Source organism: Orbicella franksi, chromosome 3 (genome assembly GCF_964199315.1).
Source record: "Orbicella franksi chromosome 3, jaOrbFran1.1, whole genome shotgun sequence".
Lineage (NCBI taxonomy): Eukaryota > Metazoa > Cnidaria > Anthozoa > Scleractinia > Merulinidae > Orbicella > Orbicella franksi.
In genome coordinates, this window is record NC_138147.1 from 8,207,799 (window position 1) to 8,232,031 (window position 24,233).

The 24,233-nt window shown below is 37.7% G+C and overlaps 3 protein-coding genes across 3 annotated transcripts; 1 reads left to right on the top strand and 2 right to left on the bottom strand.

Moving 5' to 3' along the window:
• Positions 1 to 4: 4 nt before the first annotated feature.
• On the top strand, positions 5 to 8,917 carry LOC145481050 (coiled-coil domain-containing protein 83-like). The gene is made up of 10 exons (XM_081459439.1): positions 5 to 247; positions 635 to 719; positions 2,487 to 2,655; positions 3,099 to 3,178; positions 3,938 to 4,025; positions 4,637 to 4,728; positions 5,025 to 5,093; positions 5,633 to 5,754; positions 6,290 to 6,458; positions 6,946 to 8,917. Exons 1-10 carry the CDS (start codon positions 129 to 131, stop codon positions 7,156 to 7,158), a joined length of 1,206 nt encoding a protein of 401 aa, XP_081315565.1. The 5' UTR covers positions 5 to 128; the 3' UTR covers positions 7,159 to 8,917.
• Positions 8,918 to 12,615: 3,698 nt separating this feature from the next.
• On the bottom strand, positions 12,616 to 14,895 carry LOC145482998 (uncharacterized). Its single transcript, XM_081461622.1, has 2 exons — positions 14,073 to 14,895; positions 12,616 to 13,392 (listed from the first exon to the last, which is right to left on the bottom strand). The coding sequence occupies exons 1-2, from the start codon at positions 14,501 to 14,503 to the stop codon at positions 12,717 to 12,719; spliced, it is 1,107 nt and encodes a 368-aa protein (XP_081317748.1). The 5' UTR covers positions 14,504 to 14,895; the 3' UTR covers positions 12,616 to 12,716.
• Positions 14,896 to 17,013: 2,118 nt separating this feature from the next.
• LOC145481059 (chromatin modification-related protein MEAF6-like) lies at positions 17,014 to 22,470 on the bottom strand. The gene is made up of 8 exons (XM_081459448.1): positions 22,384 to 22,470; positions 20,908 to 21,020; positions 20,714 to 20,801; positions 20,259 to 20,304; positions 19,044 to 19,106; positions 18,633 to 18,666; positions 18,161 to 18,221; positions 17,014 to 17,519 (listed from the first exon to the last, which is right to left on the bottom strand). Exons 1-8 carry the CDS (start codon positions 22,468 to 22,470, stop codon positions 17,502 to 17,504), a joined length of 510 nt encoding a protein of 169 aa, XP_081315574.1. The 3' UTR covers positions 17,014 to 17,501.
• Positions 22,471 to 24,233: the final 1,763 nt, after the last annotated feature.

Below are 24,233 nucleotides of genomic sequence, written 5' to 3' on the forward strand. Positions count from 1 at the left end.
TCAACTTCAGCGCCAATGTTGTCATTTTGCTGTAAGAGGTAGTTACAGTAATTTGAGTGGGGAAAATGCACAACTTACAACCCGGGGAAACGCATTTCTACCCCCATTTACATTGAAAATACTTAAATATGCCTCCTAAAAAGAAATCTGGAAAGAAGAAAGCTTCTGGAAAGAAAAAGAAAGGAAAGAAAAGTGGCGCGTCGAAGGAGCCCAAGCTGACGGTAGAAGAAGCCATCGTTGCTTTTCAGTGAGTTCACTTTCATAGTTGGTAGACTGCGACGAATTACTCTACCTTGCTTTTGGTTTTATTTGGGAATCCTTTGCACATTTTTGGGGACGGTATTTGCAAAACAGTTCTTTGTAGAGGTGGATTTATTTATCCTCATATAAATAAATTGCTAAGCAACAAACACCATGCTGTTTAAAAAATTAATCAAGCTCTAAGAGCTTTTTATAGATTTCCTGAATCTTAACAACACAAGCTTAAATCTGGCTGTAATAACATGCTCAGCTATGTTTTAAGTATTTACAGTAATCAAGTTATATTCCTTTATTGACAAAAGGCATATGGAGGGTCAGTGACCCATATGTGCTTGCAGAAAGTAATGCAATTATTTTTGTGTTTAAATTACAGGATAGAAGTAAAACAAAGGAATTTTGATGATCTAATGTATGATTTGCAATCCCTCAAGGAAAAGAATGAAAGACTTAAAGACAGGGTAAGGGATATATGAACCACTTCCATAATTTCATACAAATATCTCAAAGTACAGTTTTTCATATTTTTCATAAACAAAGAAAAAAAACCCGTAGATCAATTTATCATGCTGAATTTAATAAACTTGCAAAGTTTCGTAAGAATCTGACAATGCAAATGCATGGAAATATGGGATGCCAAATTTGCCAATTGTTAGACTACAAGTAGTCCCTCTTTCGCTTAGTCCGTCGTGTGTGACGCGAAAGAAATTCGCCAGAAAAAAATGGCCGCGCGAAATCCTGGGGGTTAGGAGCGCGCGAAAGGAGGGACTACTGCCTAAGCCCAAGAGTTTGCCCTTTCACGGCCGAGTGATTTTTTGGTGTAGGATTTCTCATCTTGACGTCCTCTGGGAGATCTGAATAAAATTGCTCTACTCCACTCTTCAAGTAGCCAGGCAAAAACATATGCCGTGAGAAGTATATCTTCGTTCAGTATTCGTTCAGCGAAACTGTCCAAGAAGTTTTAAAAAGAAGACGACGAATGAGGCCTCTTGTAACGATTTTTGCTACGTCTAAAATTTATTGCGAAAATTTCAACAGAGTTTCAACCGAAAATTTACATTATACATTATACATAGGAGATCATCCAACTGCGGTGAAATGTTTGCTGATAGCAGCGGAAAATTTCAGGTGAATGTCCAGTGTCAAGTGAGAGTCCGGTTCAATCTTTCAAATGGACGGCAGAAAGGCCAAGCTGAGTGAATTTATATTCGCTGACTTAGACGATGCTGTTGAGCGGCGAAATCACTAACACGCTCGCAGTCGGGTTGGAGGCAGAAAGCTTTGCCAAACAAAACACTGGATAAATTTAAATCTTTCCAAATCGCCTGTTGGCAGATTCGCAAGAACATCACGGCTTGCGAAGCACGATTCCAACGCTTCGATTTGCTCTGGTACTGCTTCAATTTGCTCTGGTTCCAAAACATTCCTGTAAGACGTCACAGGTATCTCGAATGTTGACAACACATTGTCAACGCTCCTAACATAAGCCAATCATATTTTTGCGTTGTGAGAGAAACGCATAATTCAAACTCTTGGGCTTAGGCGGTAGTCCCTCCTTTCACATGCTCCTCGCCTCCAGGATTTCGTGCGGCCATTTTTTTCTCGCGGTTTTCTTTCGCGTCACACACGACGGACTAAGCGAAAGAGGGACTACTCATAGTCTAGCCAATTGTTATAAAGAAATGTATACTAGAGGGGCAAGCGGTCCCCCTCCCCCTGGCACGTGACACTTTGCCATAATTTTTTTAGGGGGTTGGGAGGCTGACAATGTTTGGTGGGTTGACCTGGACAAATCTCTGTCTCTGCTTTCCTGTAGCCAGTTAGGGTATAGAATGATCTAGTTAGTTTTAGCTATTTTGTCAGCAAGAAGGGTTCTAACATCCAATGTGTAGTTCTAGAAAATATTCATACCTCCTCCATCTAAGGGATTTTTTTTAAGATGCACCTGGGTGGAGAGAGCCACTGCAAGAGTAAAGCATTTTTCCCAAGAACACAACACAATGTGTCCAGGCCAGGGCTTGAACAAGGTCGACTGCTCGATCTGGAGGCGACCACACTAACTGTGAGGCCACCACATGTCCACTTGTTTATCATAGATTATTGTCAAATATTTATGAGAAACAGCAAAGTTTTAAGAACTTAAGTCTCAATAATTCTAGGACTCCAGTTAACTGTAAAATGTAATCCTTTTTCCATTGTATTTATTGTCTCTTTCAATAATTTTAAAGAACCAAAGACTGAAGGAAGAGCAGCTTCTACACATCAAAACTTTGTTAAAGCAAGTAAAGGAGAAAGACAAGGAAGTTGAGAAAACAGCTGAGGTGGGACATGAACAAGTCGAGGTTGCACTGCTGGGAAAGTTTGATACAATGAAGGCTGAAGAAGCTGAAGTTCAAGGTACACTGAAATAATTTTTTTTTTCCACATTGGAAATTATTGTAAGTTATTTATTTATTTATTTATTTTACTGCATAGGAAATGTGTACTGAAAAGGATACTAGCCATTTCCTTGAGTTCCCACAACATTAGATTGAAATAAGTGGCTAAGCAAACAAATTAAATTAATGTTCTTAAAAATGATGATTCTTATACTCTAATAACATAAATCTTACAATGTGTAAACTGATTTAAATAATTTATATTTGAGTTTGATCTTCTCATTTCCATTTGCAATTACTTGAATCAAATTGCACAATCAAAAATTATTGGTAAATATTATCTATATTATTTGATATAATAATGTTTACAATAACATGTATAATTTAACATTTGAATAAGGTATAAGGTAGCTAAGAACAAATTCTGGTTTAAAGGTTTTTATTAATGGTTTTCATCTCTAGTACTCAATGATCAAATTGAAAAGAAGGAAGCTGAAATAGCAGATGTGAGAAGAAATATAAAGAAGCTTGAAGAGTATCGGGTACAGTATTATTAATAATACTAAATAATAGCCTTGAACTGTGTCTATTCGGCAGCATGAAGTGATCAAGTAAGGGTATTTCAGCTCCACCTAGTCAGGTTGCTAACTAGTCCATCACAGAGGTATCCCCAGCATTACTCAGTCTGGAGTTCAATGCACTAATTTTTCCATGTAGGCTATTGCTAGAACCACACACTAATAAAAAATCAGCCTCTTAAAGTTTTGAATAGTCCACATTTGCTAGCTTTTACTAAATCATGCACTAATAAACTCATGAACGTAAAGCGTCAAATTTTTGTATTCTACCTACTGTAGGTCAATACCCGACCAGTGAAGAGATCCTGGGGCGGACCTAGGGGATTTGGGGGGACCAGTCGAACCCCCTAAATTAAAACAGCTAGGCAAAATGTCATAGGACTTGTAAAAAATTAATATGAAAAAATGCATTTGATCCTAAATGGAATGAAACTACTGACCATGTTTTGTGAATAAAGGCAAATAACTGACTTGGCCTCAGAATGCTGGAAATTATCCCTTTTCCAAGGACCTCAATTTTGAAAATTTTCCGAGGGAGGATGCTCTCGAACTCCTTCTCTAAAATCCTGTATCGGCCCCAGAGACCATTTCATTTATACAGATAAGACAGTGTAATCATACAAATTTATACAGTCATGTACACTTTTAGTTAGCACTTTTGAATAAATCTTGACCAAGAAAATTAATTTGTTGTTCCTTTTTGCATATTTCTTGTAATGTTAGGACAGAGGTGCTGAGGAACATGCAAAGCAAATAGTAATACTAAAACAAGATCTGAAAGAAATGCAGGATTCCCATGATGACATTGCAGGTAAGGAGTGACTATTTGGCAGCTTAATTTTAGAACACGCAGGTCAGAGTGAAGGAAAGAAATGCCAAATGCTGCTTTTCTTATTGTTTGATATGTCCATAAATTATTAGAATTCTCTCAGCTGGTGCTGTAGGAAAACAAATGGACACCAGTAAAAATAATTATTTTATATGTCAACATCAAAGGGCTACATAAAAGCAACACCAAATTCTGTCAGTAAGTATTAATTTAAAATGGCATGCATTTATAACAAATAACCAAAGATAATTTGGTAATTTCCTGACAGTGTTCGTTTATTCCAACCCCTCTTGCTCCTCATTGGCATTCCTTTTCATTATATTTTACATATTGGAATTTTTGGATCAGTCTGCACTTATAAGATCTACAGTTGTGTGTCAATAGAACTAAGAAACACGTCAAAGGATAAAATTCTTAAGTGTGATCAGTGAGTACTGTATTGCCCGTGAATCCCAGGAGAATTGTTGTCACTAGTTATAATTATAATTTTGTAGATGTTAAAGGGCGGAGGTCTTGTGTGTATTTGCAGCTACTGTTTTAGTAATTTTAATAAATATGTTATTTTCTTTTCTGACACTGTTTACCACTTACAGCTCATTTAGAAAGAAGCTTGAAGATAGCTAGAGATGAAATCGAAACTTATACTGAATCAACAATATCAAAACAGAAGGACATAGCAAATGAGGTACAGCCAAAAAACCCTTGCTTTTCTTCTCTTCATTGATTCCATGTGTACAGTATAACACCATGCCTCCCCCTAAAAAAATTATCTGACAAGAAATTACAAACAATGTTAGCATGCTATGTTTAATTGAACATTTTACTTGACTTATTAACTTTAAGAATTTCACTTTAAATTCATTTTATTTGATAGTAAATGCTTAGTAGGCTTTATAGAGTAACATTTTGTATTAATTAAATAATATATTTTTATTAGCTTTTGTTTTGAAAAAAAACTATTTGAAAAATTTGTATTCCCAGAAAGCCACCAATAACTTGGACAAGGATAGCTGTGGTGAAATTCTGGACAACAGATGGCTCAAAAAAGAGGTACAGTATCATGGAGATTCTTCTGCTACCAAGCTAAAATTTTGTTGCCACAGTGTTTCATCCTTCTTATAGTGGGGGAAGTATTGTGTGAGTAGGTACACCAAATAACATTGTCTAACAACCCAGTGTGTAAAAAAAGCCCTAAATAACATCACATGACTGATGACAGAGATAAGTTTGCAAAGTGACAGCAGTATAAATGATGAATTTGACACCTTTTTCTATCCTTGCAACAATTACTGCTTTCCTAACATGTTAGTATTCAGAGACTTTTGTTGGTTGTTCAAAACAGAGATGGCAAGTGTTTTAACACGTGGGATGCTATGTCTGTAAATTCAGTTGTAACATTATGATATTAAAACTCATATTCATTGATTTGTTATTGTTTACCATGCATATTCTTTTGGTTTAAGTATCTGTCCTACCTGTAGTGATGATTAATTAGCACACTGATAGAGGCTTAACAAAAACTCCAGTCAGAAAAAGCCAATTCTGACACACAGTAAGAACTACTTTGGAAATGCTTATTTTTGTTTCAGGTCTCTATTCATCGTGAAGGCCATGCTGACCTCTCAGAAAGTGTAGAAGACTTAGAAAAGAGAAACTTGGAAATTATGAGTGAAATGTTTGACTGTAAAGTTGAAGACCTCAAGTTCACCAGGTCAGTATTTTGTTATCCATCTTGGATGATTACATACCCCTATAATACCTTGGACCTTTTTGTCCAAGCTAAATTCTGATGGTTTTTATGGTTAGTCTGGGAAGATAATAGCCATTGTACACTCCAAGATAAGACAGATATGTCCAGGAATGCACGCTGATGGGATGCGTGCTCTTTATGATAAGCATCACAATGTGTCCTCCTCATTTGTAAGAAAGCCACCAAAACACATAATAATTTCAAATATGAAAATAACACTTTGTGGTGCTTCTCATTATAAGGAGCATGCATCTCATTAGCGTTCAATCCTGGACATAAGTGCATAGGGGCAGGGTCATTGTGTTGTGTTCTTATGCAAGACACCCCCCTCTCTTCATTTCCCTCAGTCTGTAAATTGAGAATTAAACCAAACCAGTTTGTGTTCTTTGGCAAGAAACATTGTTCTCCACCAAGGAGTATCATGGCTGCTGCAAATTCTGGTGCAGAAGGTTTTATACATTGGTGGGCTTTGAATAATCTGAACGTTTCTTTTCAGGAAGTTTTATCTGAGTTGTATAGATGATGATGAGAGTTCAGATGAAGGCAATGTTGAAGATGATTTTGAAGAAGAGCTGATTGAGGCACATGGAGTGCTAGCAGAACAACACGAAAAGCCTGATGATCTGCTTGATAATTACTTCCTTCCTGGGGAAGATGACTTTGAGGTACAGCATCACTTCTACTCTACACACTGGGTGTACTGTCAGTAATGTAAACTACATCACAGTTTCAAGTTGGAATCACTGAAAGAAGTGGCCTTTAAATTGACGAGAACCTCCAAGGAGTAGCTTAGTAAGATCAAAGCTGAAATAACAAAAAACAATTAAAACAGACCACAATTTGTTAAGCCTGGTTTGGACAGACTGAGGAAGATTACAATCATCAAAGCTGAAAATTTTAGTCTATATTTTTCAAGATATGCCATCTATGACAGCATCTATAAAATAAAAAAAACAGGAGCTCCAGGAGAGTCGAAGAGATCTGGATTTTGAGTTTGCCTTCCATTTGGTTTTCTTTGTTCTGATAACCTGTTTTCTTAATAATGTACTGTTAATTTCTAGAACATAATTGTCTAACAATATATACTTTCAACAAAAAATTTGTGGCCTTTAGATTAAACTGAAGTTGCATGTTGATCAAATTTCGTTGCAGGACTCGCCTCGCCTTGGGCCAATGGAACTACAGCTTTTATCTGTAATCGGAACAAAGAAACGAGTTCTCCCTCACCCGTTAGATGCAGACCAAGAAGTGAATGAACTTGTCGCTTTACCAGACTCCGGAGACGGATCGAGACCAGAAAACTACACGAGTCCACGACATTGGCCGATTACTAACAATATGCTGCAAACATTGGCCACACAATAGAATAGGAAAAATTAGAAAGTCGAAGAGATTCTACATGTATTTACACAGATGAGAACATTTGCCAAGGTCAAATACGTTGAAGACTTTCACGACCTTTTTGCGGTTGTAGAGTTTGTATCACCTTGCAAGACAGGTTGCAAATTTTTTTTAAGCATCACTTCTGTACATATTATTTATTTCATTGCCTGTAATTCTTCTAACATTTACTGTTGAATGTACAAAAGGGTATTACAATAGAATTCCTTTTCTGGAAAGTCACGTCTTCATTTATCCTCAGAGGCTTGTCAAAATCCATGAAACTTTGCTCGTTACCTTACTTTAAGACAATATCTGTGCAAAGTTGTATGTATTTTAAAGGAGCTCAGTCACGGTATTTTGGCGACGTACGAAATAACCTTAAAATTGAAGAAAACCTGAAAAATAATAGTTATCTAAGATAGAAAACCACTCAAGAGATAATAATAAACCATAAACTGAAGGAACAAGGATGGTTAAGGATAGAGAAGATTAACGCGGATTACAAACGGCGAATTTGAAAAATTTAGGCTAAACTTTTCAGAATGTGCAAACAGTCACGTAGCTAATAGTTTTCAAAGATATTCTCCATTTTGTGATTTGTTTCCATACCATATGCCCGGGTTGATGTCAGAAGTCTGCTACCGTTTCCACAATGTAAGATTAAAACAACCCTGGAATAAGACAAGGCAATGCAAAGACTATCATCCACTAATTAAAGGATTTTCAGACAAGTTTGATTCATTTCTGAACGTACTAGGCCCTGTAGGAAGTCATGTTTGAGAAATAATGGGAAACATTCTCCATGTTTCTGTAGAGTTTTAGTAGAATTATCTGTCATTAGTAAAAATCTTCTAGCTTTCTATCACGAATGGCGTTCTCTGACTGGCTACGCTGCTCACTATATATCTATTTAACAAGTAGACCCGTATCTCGAAAGGGCTACGGGTCAATAGCCCTTGAGGCGAAGCCGAATGGGTTGTTGACCCGTGGCCCTTGAGGGCGAAGGGTCTAATTGTTAAAGTCTTTGTCCGCCGTTTTCTTACTGAGGAAAATAATAGTTATGAAAATCTTCTCGAGGTAATCAAGATCCGTTACCCGAACTAAGGGGCTGCACAGTAGTTTGCTAAGTTTAAAAAGGTTTTCCAGTTGGCATAGTATCACGAAGAGAAGGTCAGTTGCGGATGGAACAGTCGATATCCGGTCAGTGTAAAATAAGTACTGCGGACTGGGGTAAAATGCAGACTGTAGACTTTTTAACTGAATCGTGTTACCGTTTCCATCATTGAGAGCTAACCGTAAACAGGCAAACCGAAGCGTTATTTAAGCCAACCTGAGTGATATTCAGGCTAACCGGAGCATTGCAAACTTTCACTACGATTAGCCCGAATAACCTTGTTTCCGGTTAGAAATCGATAATGGAAATAACACCGTCGATATATACTTATATATATAATTAGAAATTCTGTCATCTGTAGTCTGCAGTCTGCATTTTACCCCAGTCTCCAGTCCGCAATCTGCGTTTTATACCGATCGGTTGATATCGAAGGTGCCATATCGGAGGTTCGACTGTATGTTCCAAATCGATCATGACAAGCCTTTGTACTGAAACTTTTTGACTTTATAATTATACTGGTACCTAAATAACCATTTAATTCCGTGATTTGTGATGGTATACGCATGATTTCATTTCCTTGCTGATATCGATATCGTGGTAGTCCCATTAAACAGAAGGCTTTTATTAACAGTCAGCTCAATGCGGTTTGTAGCGGGCTGAAAAATTCGTAAATATTAGTTTTCTATAAATATAACTGAACAGTTTTAGGCTATTTGTTGAAATCAAAACTCCGTATGTACAGTCAGTGACACCTGGGTGGAGAGAGGCACTGTGAGAGTCAAGTGTCTTGCCCAAGAACACAACACAATGTCCCCGGCCAGGGCTCGAGAGAGACGAGCGCACTAACCATGAGGCCACCGCGCCTCCCTTAGCACTAAGGTACACGCATTTAAATGCAAGTTGAAGAAATATTTATTTGGGAATAAAACGAAAGAAAGCGTCACGCTCGATTGGGCCAATTTCGCTACTCGAGGACTATTACTAACAGTCCTCTAGTAGCGTAGTCAATTAGAATGCAGGATTTGCATTAGTCCACTAGTTGGGTGATACTAAAACAGATTAGTATCACCCAACTAGTGGACTAATGCAAATCCTGCATTTTGGCCCAATCGAGCGCGACGCTTTCTTTCGTTTTACTCCCAAATAAATATTTCTTCAACTTGAATTTGCTAACTTTATTATTGCCTTTTCTGTCCGACTAGTTGGGTGATACTAAAACAATTAGACCCTTCGCCCCCAAGGGCCTCGGGTCTAATTGTTAATTAGTATAAATCTACTAGCGTTCTATCACGAATGCTGTTCTCTGAGTGGCTCCGCTACTTACTCGCTATTTTGTGACAGATAGTGAGTAGCGTAGCAGTGTGCGCTTGTTAAAAAAATGACGGCCACTTCTTTGCGTTTTCGAGGTATCTGTGAGGAGGATTTATAAAACGTTTTGAACGCCTAGCAGATTAGATTAGATTTTCACAATAGGAAAAACTACAGGTAACCGAAAACAAATTAACGGTGTAATGTGCGAATACATGAGCGACTAGAAAATAATATTATTGATAATTTTTGTATCAGTTGGAAGACTTCAATATAGTCATCTACACATTGTAACACATCGAGGAGTAGTTCCTTTATTTTATTTCGTTGTTTAGATTTAATTAGTAATTTCACTGAAAGTGGGATGGAATTCCAGACGGAGACGCCATTTCTTCAATTCTTGTAAAGGATTTTTTCATCTTCTCTGTTATTGAAAATGTTACAGAGAACAACTATCATGATCACCTCATAGAAATCTCAAGCTCATAAAGTAATTGTTAAATAGAGACGGGATTGGACGTTTTGGAGAACGAGAAATGCTGTCTGACCACAAGCCGTAGGTGAGTGTTTCCATAGCTTCTTCGAGTTCTCCCAAACTTCTTACGAAAATTTGTCAGAATGATCGAGTCATTTATTAGTTTCAACACACCGTGGGCGCAAGGGGCGTTGCCTCGAGCACGTGGACTTATTCGAAATGGCATGGGCATGAATTATAACAACTCATGACAGCTGCAAACAGGTTAAAAAAGCGATTTTTAAACCGCAAAATTTTGCAGGTTTATCTGTTTACTGGAAGCTCGTATTTTCAAGCGAAAAACAAAGTCGGAAACGACGGGGCGCGGATTTTTGTTTAGAAGAATCTTTGAAGACATCATTGTCTACAGTTTGCTTGATTAGCATACAGTTTCACGAAGAAAAGGTGTGTTTGATATCAATCAGCACCGAACATTTCAAGAGCTAATAAAAGCTCTCCTTCCTTGAACGAAGAATGAGAACTGCAAAATCTCCGACTTATTTTAATACCTTATCCTGATGTATTTCCGCCACGCCTGAAAAAACCCTCGGGACAATGGGCCACGAAAATTAAAAAAGGTGTTGGCAAAAAGAAAATTGACGCTACGATGTTCGTAGTGTTCATTTTGTAAAATACATTTTGGAACGGTGTACATTTGTGGAAGAGAATTTTCTGACCAGAGTATTCCAGGTCACTTGCGTGCAATGACTCTGACTATCGTTTTTAGCGGTGTTTTTGTTGGCTGTTTATTTTTGTTTCAAGTGCTGTTTTTTTTTTGGATTGCGTGCTATACTCTGAATTTGGTAACTTTTTCTTACTTAATGGGTATTGAAAATTTAACATGTTTAAAATAAAAGATCAAACAGGAAAAAGAGATAACAAAAGGCAATCAATTGCTACAGGTTTTGAAAACCTTTGGCTGGTTATATCACTTTTTGGATTATGTAAATTTATGAAAAAAATTTTTTTTCCACAACTTACACACGTTTTAAGATTTTATTCGTTTTTGAATATGTTCAATCAAATAGTGAACTTTTTTATCTATCTGAAATTGTTTTTTTTGTTTGTTTTTTGTTTTTGCTTGTTCGTTAGTTTTTTTTGCAAACATAGCCCCTTAGAGGTATAGAGTGAAGTACCCTTAAAACCCACAATATGCTGCTGATTTTGTCCTTGTCATGATAACTGGGAACATGAGGTAATTAATAGTTTAATACATACCTTCATATACTATTTACAAGAGTAACCTGGTTTGAAAGTACTTTACGCCCATCTGTTAACAGATATACATGATACAACTAACTTTTAACTTCCTAGGTTAGTCTAATATATTATTAAGTAGGACAGGAACTTAATACATTGAGGCAGATCGACTGGCTTGTACATGCATATGGCACCTCTCAGGATTCTATACACAACTAATAAATAAGGTAAACAAACAGCCTCAATTCTGACTCTACATCCTGAAAGTGCCGAAAGCCCCTCTAAGATAATTTAAATTTTCAGTGAAGGTGAAATATTGCACTCTGAGGAAAAATATACAATTGATGACAATGCAATTAGTAGAAAGGCAATGGAAAATGAGAACACAAACTCAAAAACCTCTCACTCCTTGCTAAATTGTTCAGGAACTTATGAACCAAATTTAGTTTCGCTAAAAGCACTATCAAAATTATGCTGAAGAATTTTAAATTGTGGCATGTGTTGTCAGAGAGACATCCATAAAACAACTTGCACTGTATTAACTAAAAGTTAAAATTAGCAAACATCAAGGATTGTGACAAGCTAAGTATAACTTTTTTCGCCACAAAAAAGTTTTTTTTTGCAAATTATATTCCTTTAAATTTTTCACAAAGGAACACTGATAATCTGCCACTAATATAGACTAGAAAAAAACACCTCCAAGTTTGGCTTGTAGATACAATAATAATATTTTGAAAATTTTAATAAATTTTCAAAAAGGAAGTCTGAACAAAAATTATCTGATCTCTGATTTAAAGCCTAAAACCTAAATTTACTTACAACCTTGTTGATGAGGCAAAGAAATATAGTAAACTGTGAAGCCATGTTATGAAATTAGAAAGTAAATAAAATGGAAATGACCTTGCAAAAACTAGAAACACGTAAAATGAAGTTTCTTTAGAGACAAACTAATAGGTTAGTTATTTAAACTGTTTAAGCAGTAATTGTACATCGTGACCGACAGGAAGTTTCAAATGGCACCACATCAGATTACGCAGATTATGGAAATTATGCCTGGAAAAACCCTACAAAACATAAACAAAACTTTTGTTCTGTGCAAGAGGAAATCTTATTATTCTTAGCATAAAGCTTTGGTTGCTTCCTAACATCTTCAAAACTTCGTTCTATACTAAGTATTCGTTTGGCGACACTAAAACACTAAAACACAAGAGTTGATACAAGTAAACCGAACACAGAACTGTGGTTGAGGGTATCAGATTTTCACACCAACTGAAATCTGACAGTACATAGTTTCGTTACCATGTTGAAGCCATCGCCATGTTCCACTGCTACCATGTTAATGTTTTGTAAAACACTCAAAACCGTTACAGTGAGCGGACTAAAACCAAACAGGGAAAGATTTTGTTACTCACTACAACTAAATGGGTTTCCTTTGCGACTAAGAGTAATTTTGTAGGTATGCCCGCAGCTAGTACAGCAGGGTAAAGCTTTTTCCTCCTTTTTAGGAATATACCAGCAACGGACACAACGGATCCTGTACTTTTTGTATCTGATTCCACAGGCATTACACAAATGCGTGCCATCCTCCGCATCACGCCACAGAGGTGTCTTGAAAGTTCCGCAGGATGCGCATTCCTTCTCGACTTGGATAGGCGCAGTTCCCAAATCCACGTCCAGTGGGCTTCTGTCATTAAACAACGACTCCGGAGAGTTTTGCAGCTTGAAAACTGAAGGATTAAGCCCTGGCGAAGCAAGCCTTCTTCTCGATGTCTTGCAATCGAACTCTGGATTTGAGCAGCGACGTTTCTTCTTGGAAGTAAAGCAACAATCGATCACCAGTTGCGCCTCGGATCGAGTTTTTAGGCCCCTTTTACCTTTCTTTAGCGTCGTTTTCATGTGAAGAGTGACGCCTTTGAAGCTTGGATCCCAAGGATTTACGCTTTTCACGGGCTTGAGAGGTTTTCTTGGACTCACTCGCTTCCCTAGATTCTTCTTTGGAGTCTTCAGCAACACTGCTTGCTCACCTTCATTATAAACGTCATTGGATGTTTGACTCGATCCTGTGCTGTCATCACCACTGCTGAGGGTGCAAAACAAGTACATTGGTACAAGCGCAAAATAATCCTTCAAAACAGGTGGCTGAAGAATTTGCTAATATGTGGCTGTGCAGCAAATTAGATAGTGGCGTTTACAACTTTGAGTTAATTTAATAATTTCATTCATATCAAACTGATTGACAACAAACTTTGATAAAATTGACAGCAAAAATAAACAAGACCGGTTGGCGTTGGTGAAACTGGGAAACCAAATGCAAAAGCTGATTTTTCACCTTGCACATATGATCACAAATTTTTGCAAGTCTTGCAATTATCACTTATTGTCGCGAGAAGAAAAGAACGCTTGGTTTCGCTGCTCCATGCTTTCAAATGCAAATCATCTAGTCACAATGATTCCAATTTGGCTTTTCTCGGTGAGAAATGAAAAGTTCTCACACACGAAAAAGCACTTGTTGATATTGCTGGATGTTTATATTTCTAGTAGCTGTGGAAAACTAACTAAAATCGTTATCTCAAAAAAAATTCTAGCTTTCCTAGTCGAGACAAACTGCTGGAAAGAAACAAATATTTAAGAATTTGGACAAGCAAGTCGCAAGTTTATACTTGAGAATAGAAATACACAAGTAAACAGCTCGACTAAACCAGCAACAGTTTTGTCGGACCAAAACATGCAATTTCCATGTCATGAACATTTAAAAAATACCTTGAAAACGTAAAGGTAGCGTTCGAAAAGATGTCATCATCGTGGGATGGAGTTGTGGAATCTGAAGAAAAGCTACTGTTCGGCTCACGGCTAAGATTCTTCTCTTCGTTCATCAGGGAAATGGGATCATACGTTGCTCCACTCATGTTGGGAAAAAATCCCTCGTATCTCCGAAGATCAGCCATGGATTTAGGAACGCCAGACGAGGGATAAATCAGATGTTTTCCGAAGAAAGAAGCCATATTTCTAGCCACCTTGCTGTTCGTACGAAACATCGCAGTGGACTGCAGTGCTTCGTGCTGCTCGACAAGTTTGAGTTCCGCGCCAGGCAACTCTCGACCAATCAAGTTGCAGCAATGTGGCGCGCAACTGTGGAGTGCACGGCGGCCCGCCAACAATTTTCCCTCCTCTTTTCTCTCGTGCCATGGCATGCCATTTGAAACAAAGAGGCCTGGAAGTTCAGGTTGTAAACAACACTCCCCACTGGGTCTGCTTTCCCCAGTTGGTAAAGATAAAATCGTTTGTTAACAGCTGTTAACACTTCAACTGAACACAGGCACTGATTGGCTGGAAGAATCGCGTTTTCTACCCCAGATAGGTTACCGCTTGACTCGCACGTCGGGGGTAGGGAGGAGACAGGCAGTCCCAAATCTCGAAATCAGCTTGTTTCAAAATCTCCAACAAATGGACAACCTTAAATCATGTAAGCAGATTTAAGGAAATTCGTTTTTTTTTTTGGCGTTTTTTTTCACTATCTGATTAATATGATATATGATACTTAGATTTTATCGCGCTTTTAGAATAGTTAGGAAGAAGACTTTTAGCGAAATTAAGCGTTTTCCTTCTTTCAACGCAGTGATATAAATATGTTTTTAATTTTAAAAGACTATCTGAATCTTAGCCTACGTAGCAAGCGTTTCCAAAAGCACGCGAAGGCAACGAAATGGAGAGCGAGTGCGAGAAAATAAGGAACAGGTGGAGGGGGAAGGGTGTCCTTCCCTCCCTCCCTACCCTCTCCCTTCTCAGTCACCGCCTCTCGACTTCTCCCTATTTTTTGCTCACCCCAAGCGCGGTCGTTCCCTCGATGGGTTTGTGGCCCCCTGACTCTCAGAGGTACTGGGCAGTTTATTACATTTATGGTTAAGCCTTATTACATTTATGGTTATTCAGTTTATTACATCATTATGGTCAAATTTTATCACATTTATGTTTAGTGGATATTTTGCATTTGTGGTTAAAAGTTATTACATTTATGGGCAATTTTTATTACATTTATGGCTGGTACATGGCATTTATGTTTTTCTGATTACCTTAATGCACGAAATTTTCGCAAAACGAACGTGGCTCTGAACCCACTCCACAGAAGTTTTTTTAAACTTTGCAAAAAGTTGCATCTTATCATGCTTATCACAATTCGATAATAAAAAATAGGGGTCACCCAGCTCGTTTTTGAGTTATAAGCGCTTAAAGCTAAAATTAAGGGTGTTTTTAGCAGGTCATATTATTCCTGTGGTGATCTGTTATGTAAAATAGATGATTGCAACTTGTTTACCAATAATTGGGTATTTGCATGTTCCCATTATTGTAGCATCACTTGTTAAACAGTGGTAGTGTTCATCCTTCAAAATATAGCTGTTAAAAAAGTGCTGGAAACTGTTGCCAGCCTCCTGAAAATACTCCTGCTTCATCTGCCGGTGCGCTAGCCAATGATCCATGAAAAGGCCTTTTTTTAGTTTTCCGGACAAAATTATCGTTTAGGAGAGTGGAAATGACTGGTGTGTTCCACCCCTCTAATCAACCCCTCCTGCAATTATCAAACTTCAGAATGGCACCTGAAGTTTTGGTGCAGTCAATACCCACTAACAGCACTTGAGGGCATGTGGACACCTCCCATACCCGGTCACTTTTCTTAGCAGTGACGTTGGACTAAGTATAGGAATCAGTAGAATAGAGAAATTAAACTGCTGGCGGCCGATCTTTTGTCTTGGTGTCTTATTTATCCGTGAAGTGAACGCGAACCAAAAAGGGCAGTATGGATGAGAAGGAACTGGGGCGAGACGAGGGAAAAACAATTGCTCTTTTCACGGTTAACTTTCCTCATTTGCATTACAACGTAATTCAACCTGGATGCCAGGCAATTTCGGGCAGAAACTACAAAACTGGGATTGTGGGTGCCTAGCAGTCGATTACCAGCCGCCGTCACGTTCAGGAAAGGAGCCCGCGCTGCTCGAGAGAGCGGCGAGAAACGAACCTTGTAAGTGTCACGCCTATGTCTTGTTCCAGTCCCTTTTAGTCTGAAACTCTCCCTTCCTGATTTCGAGAGAAAAAGACTACCAGTGGTCTAGAGAGAAACAGAAGTAGGCGTCCGAGTGTCCTAACACTCAGGTATGATTCCAGCCAGATGAACGGAACACTTACTAACCTCTCATACAGACATCTCACTTGATTGGACCAAGGGTGCCCTCCTGTGGGAGGCTTAATATCACATTCACACATACCTCAGTTTAAAAATGTTCTTTTTTATTATTTCATTATCGTGCAAGCACAGTTATTATTTTATGAACATAAAATTAAGTTTACCTACAAGATGTCACTAAAACTAGAGCACATGATAAACGGAAAGCTCACAGTAATTTACAATGCTGATTTGTAAGCACAAATTATGACTATCAAACATGATTTTTATGAGCTTAAATTACCAAATTGTGGGTACATTTCAAGTCTAAATTCCATTTTAATTCATACTCTCTTAGCTATATGCCTTCCATGGAAGAACATGTTTGTACCTTCAACTCAGTGACTAAGAGCTGAAAAACAAGAGAAACTTGCCTATTTACATTATGAACACTCATATTTTGTGAAAAGCGAGTGCAGTTATTTTTCCAAGAGTACTCTTGGTAATGTTTACCTCTATACTCAAAATTAATTGAAAATAACAATATTATTTACATGTAATTGATGGGAAAAAAACAATGTACTGATTCATTAATTCTTATGAACACAGAGAAAAAGAAATTACTAAATGAAGTTGGATAATCCAAATATATAACAATATGTAACAATGAAGTGGAAAAAAAATAATAACAGGTTAATTTATTTCCTGTTGAAAACTGCAACAATACACCAATTGCAGACAAAATTGTCTTGAAGAGTGCTGGATATTTTTGCTTCAGTATGCCTATTCTCATTTAACATCCATAAAAACACTATATATGCACTAATGCATACTTCTTAATAAATCTTGTTTTTCATTAGTTTGAAGAAGGGAAGCTCTACACGTACCAATCTTTCTTACCCCAGTCCAACTTAATTCCACCCCCCCCCCCCCCCCCCACCACCACCCCACTGCCTTTCAGCCCAGAGTTCTCCCTTAAAAACTAGTACATATCCTGCAGGAAAATTCTCAAGAACATTGCTGGAAGGATTTTCTTAATCTTCATGTTCATCCTGAAAACAAAGGGAGACCAACTTTAGAATGTATGTACCAATATACTACATATACACAGGGGAGCAGGGATGGCGTGGTGGCGCCTCCCACGACTGTCACCTGAGTTTGATTCTGGTCTGGTGCCATATGTGTGAGGAGTTTGTTGTTGGTTCTTGCCTTGTTCCGAGGGTTTTTCTCCAGGTTTTCCCATTTTCCTCCCTCCACAAAAACCAACATCTCCAAATTTCAATTCCAGGATAGAGGACTCGCATGAAAACCAGCTAAGGCTGATGTGGCTTCCTCTCTAAATATTGTAATTTATTCTACACCGCATTGAGATATTCACCCAAGAACAATGTCAACTCGGCGTGCAAAGAAAGCCCATGGCTAGTGGATTTTCTAGTGGATTTTCCAGTGGGCCTAGTAGATTCTGTCTTTCACCTGCCTGATGGGCAAGTGGAGTTTTAAGCATAATTTTAAAGGAAATTTAATTACAGAAGTTTCGCAAGAGACGAAATTTAGGGGGGCTAGTGAAAATGACTTTTGAGCTACTTCATCATACAGTAGTCCAGGCAAGCAAGAAAATTGTGTGGTTTTTTTTGCACCCTGCCACTTTAATTGACAAATAAAGATTTGTTAATGATATTCTATTTTTCTTTACCTCTCCAAAGCTTGGCTCTCTAGATCTATGACCAGCAGCCTTTTTCACTCTCAGTTCAATCCTAGAAATGAACAAGAAATACACTTAATTTCTTAAAGAGAAGTCTTTGTCCCACAATGCCAGGGTTTTCCTGTTTCCACTCCATTAAGCGAAAAGTATGGGATCCTAGGCTGTCATATGGTTACACCCATTATTTATTTGTCGGTGCCCACTTTCCCACCTGGTGGGGGTGTTGAAGCACCTCATCCAGGAACACAGTACATCATCCAGGAACAAAAAATCATAGCCCAGCCCAGAGATCAAAGCCTGACTGTTCGTTCCGGACTCAGTGTACACTCTCCCTCTCCCATTAGACATCTAGTTTATACCTAACTCTATAGCCCTACACTAGTATTTTTTTTATATCACAACTCTCATTTTCCATCGGTGATATAACCACCACAATATTTTGACAATCCATGAGTCAAATTACCTGTGTCTTTTATGTTTTCTCTTCTTGTGGGAACCTAAAAGGAAAAATACAATTTTTTCATTGAAAATTTGATGCTGTTTAACATGGCCAAAATGTGTAATATGCTTGTAACTTGGAAAAAAAACTGGAAAGCTACCTGGTAGTATTTTTCACTCTACTTTTACAAGAAAAAATTTAAAGCATTGAATAATAAGAATAAATTAATGCTCAAACAGATAAAAGTTTGAATACTGTTTAACAATAAATTATAAAGGAATTACAAGACTGCAAGTTCTTTGATGACAGCAATATGCACCAACTACATGTAGGAAATGTGTTTTGCTTTGGGAAAATGTCTCTTGTAAAATAAATTTTGTTGCTTGAAGCTCTTTGTTGTTTCTCTTGGAGTAGGCATTAATTAAAGCATCTCACCTTTGTGAACACGCCCAATGTGGCCATGTTGATGATGGATTTGGTCCGAGTGAGATGGCTCCTCTAAAATAATGATCACATTTGAGGGTAAATGCATGATTGTGTACTCCTACACATAACCAAGGAAATTTCAAATATCACGGATATTGCAGGGAGCTTTTCTTAAAAAAAGCCTATAGTATTTATAGTAACTCACATAAACAAAATGAAACAGACCAGAGAGAACTTGCCTTAAAAGATTTCTAATTAACAAATAAGCATCACATGCAGAAAGTTGTGCATGGAGCTAGTGGATTTTCAGTCAGGCTGTTGGATTTTGTTCTTCATTAATGGTTTTCTTTGCACCCTGATAAGAATCATTCCCAGTTTTGGAGGATCAAATTCCATGCATGCTATAATAAGTACATATACTCAAGTTCAAAGTTAATTACTTTGTTGTGTTTGTGCCCAAATCTTCTCATATTCAGATTTTCTTTCAAACTTTTCCTTTAGTTAGATAATGACCAACTCAAGTCAGAAATGAACAAAAAAAAAAAAAAATTAGGATGTCACTAATTTTGTTTTGGGGTAAAGCGTTTTGAAGAATGTACATTGTACTGTTTCAAGAAGCTTTGGTCATATAATGTACAATAGGATACCCCTCCTCTGTTTTCAGTGAAACATTAAGTAGTACCGTTCTAGAGAAGGAGAGTTGTTAGTCCTGAACACCTAAATTATTACAAAAATTCAACTGCCAAAAGAAAAAGTGGAATATTTAACACTGCTCACATCCCGTGTTTTTTTTTTTTTTTTTTTTTCCTTCATTAAAAAAACAGAGAGAATCAGTAAAGGAAGTGATCTGTGAAACTGTAAAAAGAAAAGGGGGGGGGGGGAGGGAGGGAGGGGTCACTAGAGTAAACTTTAGGCAAAGTTAACTCAACCTGTACAAGCATTTAAATTGTGTCTATTTCTTCCTTAATGCATGCATGCGCTCCACACATGACATGCTGTGACATTGCAGCATGAGCTTTGTGCACAGTAAGGACGCATACTGGTATATACAATGGGTGCGAAAGTCTTAATTGTATAGGCATGCACATACCACATTTGTCTCCGGTCAAATAAGTCTATGTCACAGCCCCCCGCCCCAATAGAAAAAACCAGAGAGTGTCTTTCAGGAGGGCAGCTGTGATACAGGCTACCTATTAATAAGCAGTGCAGTGTCATTCTACTTACTTTTTTCAGGAAGAGGTTCTGTCAGGCCTCCTCCAGCTGCAATTGCCTAATAACACAAACACCATTACAATGAAAGGTCTGGTTCAAAGACTATAAATCCCCTATACAGCCTTGCCCTGTCAAATAAGCCTTCCTTTTCTGGAACAAGAAATACACTAAGCCAACAAGGGTGCGAGGTTGCCTACAATATTTGTGAGCGTTGCAAGAAATATTACAAACAACAAAATATAGCAATTTAGAATAATTAGACACTTAACGGATCAAGCTCAGTGCAGATTATCAGTTTAAACTGACAATCTGCTGACATTTTGAGATCTGGTGACAGCTATATCACTGAAGAATGTCACAAAATGCTTATATCTGTGCTTAATGCATGGCAGTGAAAAAGGAAAAATAAGCATGCAACCAACAAATCCCTCTTATTTCACAGTTATAGTGATGACAAATGCACTTACCGCATGTGATGTTATGGATGACTTGGAGAAAAGTCTCTCTGCATCTTTGAATTTTCTGTTTCTTCTTTCAACTTTTGTGTTGGTAGTTCTATAAATATAGAGTCATTTTAAGCTTGAGTTCAAATCCACAGGCTTGATTGATACCTATGTACTACATACATGTATAGGACTGAGCAATACTCAGTTTAGCTTACTTATTTGTGAGTAGTCTGTCCCATCCTCTGATTATGTTTCCATAGAGCTGTGTATCCTCCAAATAGCTTCCTTCAAAAGCATATATCTGTCGCTCGAGATTGGCAAGACTTTCCTAGTAATCAATAACAGAAACATGGGGAAAGAAACCTCTTAGTCTAAAGCAATAGTAGCAAAAAGATAAAAATTGTCTATTTTTCTTGGCTATGATCATTCCTCACATGTATCGTGACTGAGATTCAACACAAAAAAGTCAAGTATAGATCAACATCCAAAAATTTAAACAGTTTAAAATTTTTTCAGGTAACAGATAACAGGTAATGGGTAAAGGAAAACAGGTACCTGGTAATTCCTTCAGAATACATTGCAAAGTTTTAGCTTAACCATTATTGACAGCTAAATGCAAGTTACCAGGTTAGGCTGTTTAGGGTTAACTCCCACTAATGGTAATGACAACACAATATAGTCTCTAAAATAATTACCAGTCAAATTATCCTTTACCAATTACCTGAATAAAATACTGTGCAAAATTTATCACAGAATCTCAAATTATTTTGTCGCTCTAACATACATTTTCCAGACATATTTCAAAATCTCATGGTCTCCCAGACATGTTGCCAAATCTCCTAGATGAACGAATAGATCTTTAGATCTCTTAAAGTATGTTACCATTTATTTTCATTTATTTGGGCAATTTTAGGGCCTATAATGGGATGTTTTCTAGGTTTTAAGGTTAAATCAACACTGCCTCATCTGTTCCACCTTTTTTCTTAATATAAATTTACACTCCTTTAAAAAGTTACCAAAAATCAAAAATATGGTTTTTGGGGGATGTTGGACAAATTATGGTCTCTGAAAAAAATTATACAGAAAATATAGAATTAAACACAAGGTGCATAATTTGGAGAGAGTTATTCACAAAATTGGAGCAAACTCTTAAACGACCTGGTTATATAGTACCATTTACCAAATAGGGATTGGAGATTTCTGCATTCTAAACTGAAATTCTAGACAAATTATCTAGCAGTCAGTGAAATTTAAAGGAAATTCCCACATTCTCTTTGAATTGGCTACTTTCCTGGACCCCGCAAAACAGTCCCAGACAGGCCACATAAAGATATCTTACAATTCAAAAATAAATCTTACAAGGGAAAACCCTTCCCGAATGATCAAAGTTGCAAATCTCTACAACGGCTAACGCAGTGATAGAAGTACACAGGAATCGAAAACTGTTGAAAAAAAAATCATATTCAAGGAATAATCGTCACATCATATGTGAGTGTTGATCATTTTTGAAGACATATTTGACGATAAATCCAGTAAACGTGTATATTTTTGGGCGCCCAATCGCTCTGACGTCATGGATGTATCGTTCGACCATCTTTCTTAAGATTCAACGCAAAAAACGAACAAAAACTCAAAAGGGAAGCACATGGATTGATCATAAGAAATAAGTTGAGAGTTTGACGACAACTTACAGCGATCTCTGCCCTTTTCTTGATGAGTTCGGCCAATTCTGTTCTGGTATCTGTCACCTTGTTTGGTGCCGCCATTTTGTCTTGCATTTTGGGCTTTCCCGGATGTACTCATCTCCATATCCCAAAGAATGACGGGTAAGTTTTCGCGCGTTCGTCCAAGCGATGTAGCGCGTCCGGTTTAAACTGTAGGTACCTAAACCCCTATATAAAAGTAAAACTCATAGAGCTGGCTATCAAACTATATATGACAAGAATTTTGAAATAAAATGAATTTTTGAATTTTCTACGACCTACATCCTTTGCTTAGACGCGATGTCACGCGAGACACCTGTAAGGGTGCTCTAAAGGTATACGGTAAGCCAGACAACCTTAGTCTCCCAAATCCTGATCCGAGGACCCCGTTTCACTACATGGAGCCTACAAATAGAAAATTTAATGACTGCACTAAAGAGGTTTTGGTGGATCTACAAGCTGAGGACAACAGCACATCGAGGGAAGAGTGCTGACTAATTTAAAACAAGACCATAAAGATTGTGTATTTTCAAGGACGGAAATAGAACAACTACCAACGACCCAGTGATTGATAACATTAAAATCCACATATAACTTTCTTGGTATGAAAATTCTGGTGTTCATTTTTTGTGCTCTCTTGCCTCTCTTTTTTTTTCGGTAGTTTTGATTTTTCACGATTTTCCTAAAACGCAAAAATCGCAAAAAAAAAAAAAATCCTTTTCGCTTGAAAAATTGCCTTCCTTACAACTCCCCTATTACCTTGCCAGTAGAGCCGCTTCGATCTTTCTTAGATCTAGGAAAGATCGAAGCAGCTCTGCTACCAGGGTACTCCCGTATATGCAACAACACTTCCGGTAGCGGAAGTGAACATCAATTTTAATTTAGGGTCCAGCTAGATAAGATGGTCTCCGGTAAGCTGCCAGTAGCAAAACCCTATTTGACAAACTAATGATTCCCTTCATTGAGGGTCGTACAGGGGTATTCTCGTGATGCGTGATTAGCTGATCTTATTTTCCGTGAAACTTTGATTTAAAAAATTATTCTTCGTAACTCGTGACCTGAAGGTTTTGCGTGACCCGTGAAGAACCTGAATTATTAACCGATATTCGTGATTTTACCACTCTATTCTACGTGATTTTGTGACGTAAGTCCTCCGAATGGTCAGGGTCGTCTATCGAGAGTGACTTAGGTATGCGATTTGCAATATGGAGCCTTGAAATAACCATTCGCGATTTTGCTTTCTTCAAACACTGTTTCTAATGTAAGAACAGGTTATTAAAAAGAGTATCTTACTTGCCTATTTTCATGATTCGGGATAATGAAATTTTTATTTCCCTGATCCGTGATCCTCAAGTTTTTTCCGTTCGCGAACCGTGCCAGAGACCCCACCTGTACGACCCTCTTCGTTTGATATCTAAATTGGCTGTCTGGCTCCAATAGCCAGACAACCGGTAATTTTTCTTTCTTTCAAAATGTACTTTAATTGCAAGTACGAGTACAATAAGGCTTGTTGTCACTGTTCATTACACAGCTCAAACATTCAAACACTCAACATCGCCGGAAAAGCTGTCAGAGTTTGCTGAATTAGAAGGCTACCGCCAAAATTAAAAAATATTAAGATAGATTAAAAAAAAGCCCCCAAATAGAGAAGCACTACAATGTAAATCTAAATCTTATTTATAGTGGTCATGCACTTAGCTATACAAGCACTAGGCTAAGCTAGTTTGCAGGCGTGCCACTGCAGCAAAGGAAACAAATATTTCAAATAAAAGCAACATAGTTAAAAATCCCCCGCCAGTAGGCTGGTTGTCCAGCGGCACTCCGCTGTAGTCGGTCGG

Coding starts and splice junctions, on each gene's coding strand:
- LOC145482998 (XM_081461622.1), bottom strand. CDS start 14,503: ATGCCATGGCACGAGAGAAAAGAGGAGGGAAAATTGTTGGCGGGCCGC. Junction 13,393..14,072: donor GCTACCTTTACGTTTTCAAG/GTATTTTTTAAA, acceptor TTGCACCCTCAG/CAGTGGTGATGACAGCACAG.
- LOC145481050 (XM_081459439.1), top strand. CDS start 129: ATGCCTCCTAAAAAGAAATCTGGAAAGAAGAAAGCTTCTGGAAAGAAA. Junction 5,094..5,632: donor ACAGATGGCTCAAAAAAGAG/GTACAGTATCAT, acceptor TTTTTGTTTCAG/GTCTCTATTCATCGTGAAGG. Junction 6,459..6,945: donor CTGGGGAAGATGACTTTGAG/GTACAGCATCAC, acceptor ATTTCGTTGCAG/GACTCGCCTCGCCTTGGGCC.
- LOC145481059 (XM_081459448.1), bottom strand. CDS start 22,470: ATGCAAGACAAAATGGCGGCACCAAACAAGGTGACAGATACCAGAACA. Junction 20,802..20,907: donor GACAGACTACTCACAAATAA/GTAAGCTAAACT, acceptor CTATATTTATAG/AACTACCAACACAAAAGTTG. Junction 20,305..20,713: donor CATCCATAACATCACATGCG/GTAAGTGCATTT, acceptor TTGTGTTATTAG/GCAATTGCAGCTGGAGGAGG.